General features: G+C 37.3%; 2 protein-coding genes across 5 annotated transcripts in view; one reads left to right on the plus strand and one right to left on the minus strand.

The window, feature by feature from the left end:
• Positions 1-13647, minus strand: part of LOC105381054 — a 79791-nt gene that overhangs the window by 47956 nt on the left and 18188 nt on the right. The gene's annotated exons all lie outside the window — the stretch shown is intronic.
• LOC105393558 (protein CDV3 homolog) lies at positions 2729-9618 on the plus strand. Of its 3 annotated transcripts, XM_038119874.2 has the most exons (15): positions 2739-3030; positions 3227-3309; positions 3481-3581; positions 3682-3760; positions 3965-4123; positions 4896-4952; positions 5053-5109; positions 6306-6368; positions 8055-8126; positions 8254-8292; positions 8415-8447; positions 8554-8586; positions 8880-8954; positions 9241-9333; positions 9491-9618. In XM_038119874.2, exons 1-15 carry the CDS (start codon positions 2964-2966, stop codon positions 9557-9559), a joined length of 1080 nt encoding a protein of 359 aa, XP_037975802.2. In that variant the 5' UTR covers positions 2739-2963; the 3' UTR covers positions 9560-9618. The 3 variants fall into 3 exon arrangements, 1 of the variants encoding a protein (XP_037975802.2); XR_007266385.1 differs by lacking the exon at positions 9491-9618 and having other exon boundaries at positions 2741-3030; positions 8846-8954; XR_007266384.1 differs by lacking the exons at positions 8554-8586; positions 8880-8954; positions 9241-9333; positions 9491-9618 and adding an exon at positions 7171-7793 and having other exon boundaries at positions 2729-3030; positions 8415-8441.

Below are 13647 nucleotides of genomic sequence, written 5' to 3' on the forward strand. Positions count from 1 at the left end.
ATCCCATTGTATCCGGCCAAAATCACCTGACTTACTGACAATTTGACATTATGTAATGAAATATTTCTTTCAAATTATGTAGAGCTTTAATTCTTATCAAAATAATACCCAAAATACCATCCACGCATTAAAATCCAATACAGAAACACCAACAAAAACCTCCGCTAAAAAAAATCTCGTGAAAAGATGTCAACGCCCCCTGAAGCCGAAGCGACCCCCGCGACCCCCGCAGCGCCCGCGCCGGCCGCGCCCGCCGCCAGCTCGGGCAAGGTGACGCCAGCGCTGCCCAGGATCGTGCCCCGCATCATGCCCGAGTGCCCCTGCCCCCCGCCCGACCCCAACTGCGTCCCCACCAAGCCCTGCTGCGACTGTCCGCAGAACAGCTTCTGGGGACCGAAACGGAAGTGACCCTCGAATTTTTGTTGGTGACTGGGGCAAAGGGATTCAAAATTAAATATAGAGAATAAATACGTTTGCCATGAATAAATTCCAAATAAACTAAATCAAACCCGCATATGAAATTGTTTTATTTCCAGTACCTATCTATAGAGTACCTTTTTGAGTTACCAATAAATATCTTCCAGGATTTGGAATTTAGAATATTCATCATCATGTTAGGGTAAACTACCCAATTATTGACACTTTAAGACGAGTTGTCTGCAAAACTGGCCATAAATACGCATAAAATATTAGTATTGTGGTATTTTTTTCCGTAGCGGTCTCAGGTGTATATTCATTTATAATATTTTTGACAAAACAATGACCCTATAGTCTTAGTTTTTTATTATCAGCTATAAATTTGAAAGAACCCCTATTTCCCGATTATTGACACAGGTTTTCCAATTTATGACACCTCCTGTACCAATTATTGACATGCTTGATATTAGGTAATAAAAACCGTTTTAAACAGGAATTAAACCTTTGGGAGGGTACCATGGGTCCGGTTCTCTATTTGGTATATCACGGTGATATATTGAAACACCATAAGTGTCACATACCATAAGTCATCAGCTAGTTATCTGACATACCATATCTGCATCTAATGCTAATGCTAGCAGACTAGTCCCACTGAGTTAGGCTGCTTCGTCTCATGATCTCCTGGGCATTTCTCAAAGGTTCCAGCTAGTGCGTCCTGCTGCTGATGCCATATGGTTCAGAAACGTGATCACAGCTGGGCTAACAGGTCCACCGATATAAAGTCGTAATGCGGACTGAACTGGTGTAATCAATCCATCAGAGATCCAATGTGAGATGCCAAAGGCCAGCCACCCAAGAAGAAAGACAGTTGGAGTAATCGAGTTCTCGAGTGGAGGTAACGAACAGGCAAGCGTGATATAGCATGCTTTTTGGCCGTCAGGACCGAGGCTGATCTTAGACCTGGTAAGTACTTGCTGAAAGAGAAAGGCCAAAGAAAAGGTGTGGTGTAGCTTTGTCGCATCTTTATTTTGATGAAGAATCATGAATATGCCTCTGATATCTCCAGTTTATGCTCGCAGAACTACATGTAGCATCCTTGAGGGTTGGCCTGTAGATAAACATGTTCAAGACTAAGGTAATGTCCAGTGTCCCAATCGAAACGAACGATACAGCTGGATATCATTAAATTTTGTGAATCTTAACACCTATCTTGATAATTGTTTACCCGTCGGGTCAGAATCCCAGTTTAAACAGATTACGAGGTGGATTCAGCTGGGTGGGAAGTGTGCAGGACACTTTTGGCCAGGAAAAATGATGACAGGTGGACGTAGAGCAGTTGGCAGGCCACCTGATAGTCAGACGACTTCATATAGGTTGCAGAAAGGCAGTGAGAAGTGAAGCAGAAAAAAAACTTTTTGGTAAACTCCCATAAAAATATTTATCGTTTATGAGCGTAATTATTGACACTTTGCCTATATATAGACATGTCAATAATAGGGAAATAGATTACTGACACTATGTCGATAATTGGATTTCACTGTATTGACACTGTGTCATGAATTGGAAATTCGTGTGGGATAAATGATTAAATAGTGTCAACGTGATCATTATAGGATATACTACCGGAAAAAGCTAAAATATTAGCATGAAAACAAAAAACATTCCTTCCAATTATTGACCCAATATGTCAATATTAGGAAAATATACCAAAAGTACTACCTATAATTGACACCACCTAAATTCGAAGTTAAAACCGAAAATAAGTGGTTTTTGAGGTAAGAAATGGAAAAGGAATTTTGTTCCCTTTTCAGTCCAAATAACAAATTTAACAATTTTTTTAAGAAATACTAGCAAATTTATTCCTAAAGTAGCCACTTTCCTTTGCAAAAAGCGATCCACGATGGCGGAATTTAAAGAAGCAACGGAGAGGCACGAATTGTCTATGTTTTATTGGTCAGTCATTGCTGTAAAAATGGCTGCCGAGTGTTACCATTACAGAATAACTATTACTGCTGCATTCAAAGATAAATATAACTAAATAGAACGAAGCGTTGTCTTGTTTTCTTTAATTATTCCGTGCTGTGTCAATAAATGGAGGGGTGTCAACAATAGGGTAGTTTACCCTACAATCGCTCTCTCCAGCGAGTAACTGAGATCTGCTAGGCCTGCTAGATGGACGATGTTATGACGATGTTGTCCAGAAGCCAGCTGCGGCTGGTGGCCATTCCACGCCATCGATTATGACAGCAAGAGAAACTTTTTGTGCCAAAAAAGAAAATGTTGTAGAATAGACAACAATATTACTCTTTGGCCATCAATCAAGCAGATTTGATGACAAATCAATATTTCTGTCAAAAATGGCTTAGCGCTACAAAATTCCCCGATTACCAAATTCACAGTTTTTGTAGAAGACACAAAATCCTCCAGTTCAAAATGCGCTAAGTTACAAACAATGTCACAACCGGTCCACAGCAAAACTCAAAATAACTTCAGTCAATAGTTCAGTGATGGTTCCGAAACTGCGTGAGTAGTGGAGACTCAGCAAGATGCCGAGACAAGGGTCAGAGTGCACGCGGTGCGTGATGACACACTGCATTGGACACTGGATGTGCGGTTAGTAGAAAGCTATTTCCTTTCGTCTGTAAATGCTTTACTACCTACCATGTAAAATTCAAAAATCACAAACATTTTTGGAGATGGAAACAAGATCTAACTAGAACAAGAACTAAGATAAGCAAGATCATATTATCATATCTAAATAGTGATGCCAATAAAAGTCTAACAGGTATAAGAAGAGTTTATTTTTCAGATGCTCGGAGATACATGAGACGCAGTCCTATCCTTAAATACAGCAAATACATACTGATAGCTCTCATTGTCGTCATTGCTGCGGTAAGTCATGACTGTGAACTATTGTGACCATCTAAAAGTGAATGAAATAATACTTGATAATTAAGAAAGTTAATAGTAAGCTTCATTTAACTAATAGATGTTTTGATAGTTTTGTAAGTATTTAGGTACATATATTTATTATATTTTGGTATAATTAAATAAATGTTTCAGTTTATGCCCCTCGGAAACTCAGAAAAGAAATGTGGCCTTTTCGCGTGTCGAGACAAGGCGGAGCGCGGGTGTCTGTGCAGTTGCTACGGAACTGTCGCCAGGTCTACATCATCACTTATTTCAAAGCATTTTCTTGAACAAAGCATACTTATTTAATCATTATTAAATTTTTCTATTATAAAATAATCATATTGATTTTAGCCGGATCTGCGACCTTTTAAATGCCTTCCTCTGCCTTATGAAAGCATTTCTCGACATATTCATGAACGTAGGACGGAGGGTGAGTGAGAGATTTTAAATGTTATGTTTCTATCTAAGTAAGCACCTACCAACGTAATCGTATAACTTTATCGACATCGTTCGTAGATTGTTCCTTGTCTTTTCTTTTTCTAAGCTTTTCCTTGATTTGATATTTAATTATATTTATCACAATAGTATCAGAATACTAGTCAAAGCTTTCCCCCTGATATCAACAATATTGCAGGTATCCGGTAAGCCAGTGCAAGGGCAAGGCGATGGGGCGGCGGCGGCAGGCGCGGGGGCGGGTCCGGCCGGCAAGGCAGGAGCCGCGGGGGCCGCGGGGGGCGCGGGGGGCGCGGGGGGCGCAGCCGCTGGCGGGGACAAGGACAAGGCAGGAGCCAAGGTATGAGCAATAGAAGTGGACTGTGATATTATTATTATGTAGAGCGGTGGTAGCTCAGTCGGGTAAGCGCCCGCTTCTCACGCCAGAGATGCGGGTTCGAATACCGGCGCTGACATGTACCAATGAGTTCTTTTAACTTAAGTACAATGTATACCATCGATCTAACGGTGAAGGAAAAACATCGTGAGGAAACCTGCATATCTAGATCTAGCATATCTAGATATGTGAACCCACCAACCCACAGTGGACCAGCGTGGTGGGAAATGGTCCAAGCTTAGGAAGGTAGTTTAGACCTTGGGGATATGCACAAAGGTTCCACTCGAGAGAGCCAGGTGCAGGTACTTACACCCGCACAGAGAATAGAATAGAATGGAATATTATTATGTGTCATTATTTAGGATTCACGCTGGTGACAAACCCTTCACTGCCTCTATGGGTTTGTCATCGATAATTATCATTATAAGACCATATAAGTATTACTCTAAAGCACATAAAATTCATGAACTGTCAAAGTATAGGTATTTTTAAAAGAAGACTATAAAATCTTTGTACCTACCTAACAAACTTATTTTCAATGAATAAATATTTTAAATACCTACATACATTACTTTTCATTAATTTTGCTACTATGCAAGTAGAAGTCAAACGATAAAAAACACCGTCTTATTTAAACATAAACTAATAAAAATGGGTAGCTTAGTCATAGAAAATAGAATTTTAATGTATTGTTTGGCTGTAACATGTTGTTCAAAGTAATCGTTTCTTCCGGTAGGGTAAAAAAACTACTGAATCTGTAGCATCATCGCCGATACCAAGGGTAGAAACTAAGGTCAGTCTAATGTATTATACATACTTACTGTTGAATTTTAAATATTAAAATTAGAAATGAGATGAAGATGTATGATAAATACAAATGAATAACCTTGTAGGAGTCGAAACAGCAGACGGCGACGCCGCCGGCCGCGGGGACTCCACCGGTCAAGAAGGTAAAATCCAGAGTTGACTACAAAATAAATATCTAGGGTAACGTAACGTACCTAGGGACATTTTCGACTACCCCAACTTTGAATGAAGCTATCGCAGCGTACAACTAAGATATTAATGTGAAATTTTCTTTATTCGGTAGGATATATAATCTATTATCACTAGTATTTGCGCTAAAGCTTTAGTGTGGCCAGATTTTATTAAATTAAGATAAAAGTAAAAATGCTTGTTTTGACCCAAGGTACGTTACACGTTTGTACCTTGGGACACTGTTTCCTATAGCTTTGTACTATGGAAAATGCAAACTTCTAAATAACGCCTTATATCTCTGTTCTTATTAATTTACTGCATCTCTCTTCTGTCTAGTTTCACTCTAGCACTAATAAGAACAGAGATATAAGGCGTTATTTAGATGTTTGCATTTTCCATAGTACAAAGCCATAGGAAACAGTGTCCCAAGGTACAAATTTAATCGTGTCCCAAGGTACAAAAAAGCAATATTTAACCAAAATTTAAATATCTTTATTTTTAATTAATAGGAATCTTTCAGATAATTGCCATGTCATAAAATTAAATAACTGAAAAGTTATACGTGACATCCATGACTTTATTTTGAGCATGTCTCAATGAGATAAAGCAACACAAAAAACTATACAAAAGCTACTTTTGACTCCAAAAAACTTCATATTGTCTTCACCACACACTCGATGCTGGTATGATCACGAGACTCACTAGTTTTGCCAAGCGAGTAAAATACTATGCCTAGGGTAGAATTTTAATGTGTTTATTTAGCCGGTTTTTAAAATACAATCAATGTCCCGAGGTACAAGCGTCCCAAGGTACGTTACGTTACCCTAATATTTGAACTAATAAATACATAGAAAATTTGGCGTAGCAGAATTCCAGCATAAATATTTTCGAGCTCAAAAACAGTAGGAAAACTGGAAACCGACAAAAAATACTGGGGTCTATGGAAAAGTAAAGTGCACGTTTATTATACATATATAAATAAGTGCACCACTGAAAGTACATTTAATTTGCACGTTGCATTAATTATTATTAAATTTTTTATTGCACATGGATAAAAGTGTATCTACATAGACGAACTTAATGCTAATAGCATTCTCGTCCATAAAATATAATCTACGGTGTTGTGGAGAGAATGATAGTTAATGATAATTATTTTTCATTTATTTAGGAGGACACCAAAAAGGAAGACGTAACTAAAGCTAAGTCAGATTCGGCAGCATCGCTAAAAAAAGTAAGTGTTTTGATGATTATGTAAATTACTAATAAATAATTGTATTTAGAAATTTCATATATCATCATAGAATGAGATTTTTCAATATTGTAAACTAAAAACTAGTTATACAAAATTTATACTTACTTGCTTTATAATAATACTTAATTATTTTTGTTTCTGATACTGCATCTGATATTATTTTTAATTACTGAATAAAATGTTTTATTCAGCATAATAGATAAATCTTTGTTTTATCTATTAAACCGTGGAACTACACTTTTGTGTATTGAAATTAAATAAGTATGAATTATTTGGTAACCCTGTTGTAGATAACAATATCGTTACGCATAATAATATATCGCATCTGCTTTGTTTGTATTTGTACTTAGTAGGTGTTGCAGGTACCAAATATCCAATCAGTTCAAAATCCTAATTAATAACTATTAAAGGCAGTTAATATAATGTATGTAGGTATACATTAAAATCCAACCAACACATTCAAAATTCTAATGAATAATGATTAAAGACACTTAATATAATAGTATGATAGGTATACAAATTTTAATTATTGTAACATAAATTAGCAAAATCTAAAAAACAAATTTAATGAATGAAAGTCACATACCGTGAAGAATAAAGGAGGCCTAAAACCAATAGATTAATTACCTGAAACAAGATAAAGTCATTATGAAGATGACATTTGTAAATCGCACGACACCATTTTCAATATAAATTGAACAAATCAAAGATGTTATATGATGTAACATTGTTAATGCAAGTAGCAGCATGCGAAGTAATATTGAATCGTTGTTTGTTCCAGTCTATTGAATCGGACTCGGTTACATTATCATCTCAATGTGTGGTGAAAGAATGTACACCACGATTCCAAAAAATCACACCAAAAATTAAGAAACTTGAAGTTAAACCAAAAATTATTGAGGAAAGTTCAGATGAATCAGAAACTGCATCTTTAAATGATAAATGTGACGGTAAATGCTTAAAAGATATCGAGGAGGAATCTGACGACGAAGAAGAAGAAACACATGTAGACTGTACAAAAAAATGCAAGAAACCCTTTTTCAAATGGTTTTGTTGTAAACGAAAAGAAAATGATTCCGTTAAATGCACACGCAAGTGCGATAAGAAACCTAAAGAGAAGGAGTTCGATAAATGTAAAAAGCAGTGCGATGTAAAACCTGAAAAGGAGTTTGATAAATGTAAAAAGCAGTGCGATGTAAAACCCGAGAAGGAGTTTGATAAGTGTAGCCGACAGTGCGTGGAGTCTGACGACGAGGACCACGACCAGTGCGTCTCGCAGTGCGAGGAGGAGGAGGTTGATGACATTGATGAGTGTGTCCAGAAGTGCGAGAAAACTTGGTGGTCCGCGTTATTATAATACAACTATGACTTTCAACTTTATAGTCGATTTGTTTAATTGCATAAGTGAGTAAACACATTGAACTGATTGGATAATTCGTACACGTAGCTTCAGCAATAAACTAGAACCTTTACGTAAACCGTAGATTATAATTTTGTAGTTTAATATTTTGAATAGTGGATGTACCTAAATTTCTCTCCTAATACGTTTAATAACTTATAGCTTTGACAGTTCATGAATTAATTATTTGTTTTCAATATTTTATCGTATAAAAGAACACTAGGTAGTTAATTCATGATGTTAAATTTTTAAATGACACTTATCAGGAGCCACCGAAAGCTGACACAGTGAAGAAGGATCCCTCAAAACAAGACTTGACGGAAACTAAAGGAGCAAAGGTAAATAACTAAGTAAACTCTGGGTGCGCCGCGCCGTTTTACAATTAAATTTCTCTGAAGTGGATAAAATGAGATTTAGCTTATCGACTCGTTACAATTATTAATCTTTGCAATGTTAATTTTACAGTCACCTTCAGCTGGGCCTGGTGGAAACAAACCTAAAAAGGTAGGTATAAACTCGATTTACCGCGAGAACTTAGGTATTTAGAGATATCCTGGAAACGGAGTGAATGCTTTTACCAATATTTATGAAGTAAAACTCCATATTTTTTTCTATTTTGTTTACAGTCTCCATCCAAGGGATCTTCAATACCTAAAAAGGTAACCTTTTAATTATAGTACCAACTAACACAGTAAAAAACGTGATAAAATGACATGATAATTTGCAACAAAGTAATTCTAGCCATAATCATTATTTTATTTTCAGTCCGATGATTTACCGACTTCAAAATCTAAGAGGGTAATTATTGATAATAATAAACTTTACTAAGTACATAATTAAATCATCATTAACTATTCATAGTTTTAAACACCTCTTGTATAGTATGATGTCTTCACTCGGGTGATTTACTTTAGTAGCTTAGGCTATGATATACTCATGATTCATGTGCTTCATGACCATTGACCATGAACTGGGTCTTAATACTCGTATGATTTATGTACTGTAATGTTGGTATGTCGATTTACTATGAATAAATGAATGGTGATATCTGTTACAGAGATGGTTCAGATAGGTGGTTGTGTGTCTGGCAGGTCTCGGAGGAACTCTATAGAACGGATAAGACCCCCTCCTCGTTCTCTTGCGAAGACAGCGGGATTATGATCGAGGTAATGACTATCATCAATATTTTTCTACTTTTTAAATAGTTTTTAATTTATACAACAACACAAACACCCACACACTCGTCTTGTACGTCAGTAAGGGGCAGAGAAACCTGACCCCCTCAGAAGTATTGTTACTATGAGAGGGGGGGTCAGCCTTCTATGCACCTGACCGTACAAATGTTAATAGGCAGGTACTCCATTGCTGGGTCATGCTAGCAATGGTTGCACACACTTATAAAATAATCGAAGTATGTATTAAGTAATTATTATCGATAACATTTTTCATCAGATCAGTAACGCTTCGTTGGCCGAGCGGCTCTGTCGAGTGGTTGATCTAACTGGGCCGCCGACTCCTGAGCGTAAACCGTTACGATTTGCCAAAGTAAGTGAATTTTATTGTACTGTTTCAAAATATCATCTATGCTAAGTATCCATACAAATATAGAGTATATTTTTAACTTGATAATATATGAGTTCAATTTCTTTGCCTATGCTGTGTAAAATTCATAATAAACTTTGTCTTTTTCATAACTTTATAGAAAAACGCAAGAAATTTCATAAGAATGTTGATTCATAGACAACCAAAAAATATCGATTGTTCAGTTTGAAACAAAAATGTATAACTCCGAGTCCAGTAAGAGGGAACCGGCGCCATCACCGCAGAGACCAAAAGAAGATGTTGTAAGTTCCACTTAAAATTTGTAGATTATAATTCTTTTATATTATTAAACCAAGAAGAAAATATATGGGTGAACTGACCCCTTAGCATGAATTTTCATCGTGACGTAAAATTCATCTAGTAATTTTGTATGAAAATATGAACAGCGCCCGGGGCGGTCTCGGTAGCAGAACTAAAATTTTCCTACAAAATTCATCGAGTAATTTTACTTCACGTTCACGATGAGAATTCATGCCAACGGATCTGATGTAATGATTGCAGAACGTGATAAAGTACGACGGCGGCGGCGGCGCGGTGCCGGGGCCGCCTGAGGGGCGTCCCACGGCGACGGGGGGGCACGAGGGGCGTCCCACGGCGACGGCTGGTCCCACGCGTGCCCGGGACCCGCACTGCCGCGCGCGCTGTCTGGGGTGCAAGCTCGGCAAGCTGCCTACTGTCAGTGAACTATACAAGGTAGGACGATATACAGTGACCTTGTGATTTAAGACGTGACAAGAGTTTTTCATCCTGTGATGCCTGATGTGGGCCTGTGATTGTTGATAAGGATCAGTGATCCGTAAAGTGCAGATCTGGCCGCTGGAGCTGACTGCCTCAGTACTCAAGGTGAGAAGCCTCAGGGTCGAGGTGAGGATCCTGGGCTTAGAGAAGTCATATGGGTATAAACAATATAAACTTCAAGAGTGCATCCTATTTATAGCCGTAAACATTTATTAGCCAAATCATGTTTTTTTCTAGATTCCGGAGAAAAGTGACGACAAGTGCACTGTGTGTTCCTCTAAATGCTTGGGGAAGAGGATCGGGGCGTTTGTATCGAAATTCGTAAGTTTTTTTACATTCATCAAACCTATTATTATCAGATAAAATCATCTGGAAGCTCAAATTTCTATGCCCTTTATAATATTGCAGGATGATGAAGGAAATCGCATAGAAAATCCAAAGAAGATTAAGTCATGTCCACTGAAGGATACCATTTTCAGTCTGGATCTCCTCCGGTCACTGTATACTTCCTTTGTAAGTTTCATATAAAAATATGACAATTATTAAATTTGTTATAAAATGGATATGGAATGTAATAATTTTAAAAATGTTTCAGGCTAGAACCTCGAAGAAAATTCAAGAGTTGAATGAATACGATGGAACAGATGCTACAGAAGTGACAAATGTAAGTTATCTCAGCGATTTTCTCTGAAATATCAGTGTGACATGTAGGTACATTATATCTGAACATAATACTGATTTAATTCTGGTGTAGTAAAGTAGTGTGCCCTAACATCTACAGAGTTATGCAAAAAGGGTCTAAGCCGAAACCTACGCGTGCAACATGTTATATCTAAGCCCAAAAATGAAATCAGAATGTTGAAATTCGCGAAAAAATATATTATTCATTTTTCACAGTAAGACACATAGGGCGGATTCGGCCAACGTCGAGTAAATTTTACTCTCGAGTAAAGTACCAGTTACTCGCGAGTAAGCAGGATTTTGCATTCTACCAAACCTGAAACCAAGATAACTAGCTTATCCCAAGAATAAAATGTTATACCTCCAAAATTGACCGTGTAACGAGCTTATCCGAGAGTAATTTTGTAATGGCGGCAGCACATCAGCTGATTAGAAAACCGTCATAATGACATATAAACACATCTGTCAAAACATAAACAAAAGTACGTTAAAAGGCAAAGTCTCAGAATAACAACAGCGAATAAAATATTAAAACATAAACAATTTCATACTTTTATAATCCATTCAAACTAAGTTGGCATGTCATTTCTATTGCATGCTTTGAAACGCCGCTATTTTTATTTTAGTTGCATTACAGTTTCGTTCCTCGTTCATTCAATTTAATCATGGTATAGTGCCACAATCTTATCTGTTCCGGTGGTCAAAATGTGCAACAACGAGACGTCATTGTCAAACGTCATTTCATACTCTGTGCGTTATTTGAGTTGTCAATTTCTGCGAAGAAGCTGACGCTACGTTATTTAATTTGTTTTGTGATTTTCTGGGTGAAATACTGCCAAAAGCGCTGTAATGTGATGCAAGAAAAGTAATACTATATATATTGGCTTTTATGCAGGAAGAATAACGTATTCAGGCGCCTTTAATTCTGTTTGAAAAATTGGAAGAACGAGTTGCAGCGGCTACAGGTTAGTGTTGCCAAATATGACGAATAATTTTACCCATATATACTCCATGTAATTTTATGAAATATTTTCCCGAGAGGCCCGTGCCCCAGCAATGGGGACGGGATGGGTCGTGGTACTCGTGATGAAAAGTATATAATCTTTATTTTTCTTTGGTTACAGGTGTGAGGACGTGACATGATACTTTAAATTTTAGGCAATTTACATACCAAGAAGAATTTCGCGCACCTGCAGCGATTTTAGACGAAATAATGATGATTTATGATATGTCATTGTTTTCCCAACTTATCAAGAGTTGGCTGAAAGAAATTGCTTTTTAGCAATTAGCCTTTGGAAGGAAAAGACCCGTGCCCCAGCAGTGGGGACGTGATGGGTCGAGATGATGATGATGAATTAGCCTTTGCACACTGTCTGAATTTCTTTTAATTGTATGCTTTTGTTTCTTGTTACTTTAGAAAATGTAAAATAAAGTGTTCAAAAATAATACTTAATTAATAGTTTTTTTAAGTCTATCTATCTCGTTATTCTCACGACCCACATATATTACCTATACCATTGTAATCTAGATTTAATCTCCTATATCAGAAGCAGAACATAATCAGAACTAATTTTATTTCTGTTCGCCGTGGACAAATTTTCCATACAACAAATGTCGTTTGATATATTATATCCACTTTCATTTACTATCGACCCTATATTTTGATTTATCTATACTTATGAATGTATTAAATTTTGCCTATTTCTGGTTTAAAATTATAACAATAGGTAATAGCAGAAATGCATTGTCGTTTAAACCAGAAATAGGCAAAATTTAATCGATGGCATCACTGGATTCCATGACAGCGACGTCGCCACCGGAACAGATAAGATTGTGGCACTATATAACTTGGTAGAATGCAAATGTACTTATCCTAGATATTTACTCGCGTATAATTTTAATTCCGGTATAGTTATTCTCGTGTAACGTGATGTTTGGACGAATCCACCCATAGTAAGACAAGGTCACGTGACTGACCGATAAAGTTTATATTGTATAGGAGGAGCAATCTCAAGAGTCCCCCGCGCCCCGGGAGCCCTGTCACTGCGGCCGGCGCCGCGTCGCCTCCTCCAGAGATGGGTTCCTGGACATCAGCTTCGATGTGAGTGTCGTAGACGGTGCAGCGAGCACCAGATTCGTAACCTCCGTTTACGTTGCGTATCGTACCTAATCTGTCACTATCAAAATGTAAGGCAAAGTTGGGCAAAGTTGGTTCCAAAAGTGACATTTGTTTTTTCCATATGTTAGGTGGAATTCCACCAAACGCTAAACGTATTTAGTAGCCTGTCATACGTCTGTCAGTTAGTACAAAATGTATTTAAATTTTTTTTTTAATACGTTTAGCGTTTGGTAAAAGTGACCCTTCGTATAGATTAGAAAATAGTATCGAATTCGGTGCACAGGTGGTGACCATTTGGTTCAGTTTGTACACAACAAATCTAGCTTCCAGGAAGAGGATTAGCAAGAACGGCTCTATGAAGTATTTAGTATGCCAAGCTACCTAGCCCGCTGCTCCACAGCTTTGTATCTGGTTTCTAGTCGGTTGTACTCATTGAGAGAGAGTGAACCCCATTTGATTTAAACACTCCTTCAAAGCGGTATGCTAAAAATGTTGTAACGGGTTGAACTATTTGTTTATACTGCATTTTTTCAGGAAGACTTTTGTGTGAAAGCCTGTGACTGCGATGGTGGAGTATCCTATGAAGTCCATGAAATAATTGAGCCTAAGAAGAAAACTTTTAACGAACGTCTTTCGGTTAGAATGTTTTTATTAATTAAAAAGCAGCAAAACAGTTTCGCTGTATGTTGTTTGTTTGTTGTAAAACGATAATGGTTTCA

Source organism: Plutella xylostella, chromosome 6, assembly GCF_932276165.1.
Source record: "Plutella xylostella chromosome 6, ilPluXylo3.1, whole genome shotgun sequence".
Classification (NCBI taxonomy): domain Eukaryota; kingdom Metazoa; phylum Arthropoda; class Insecta; order Lepidoptera; family Plutellidae; genus Plutella; species Plutella xylostella.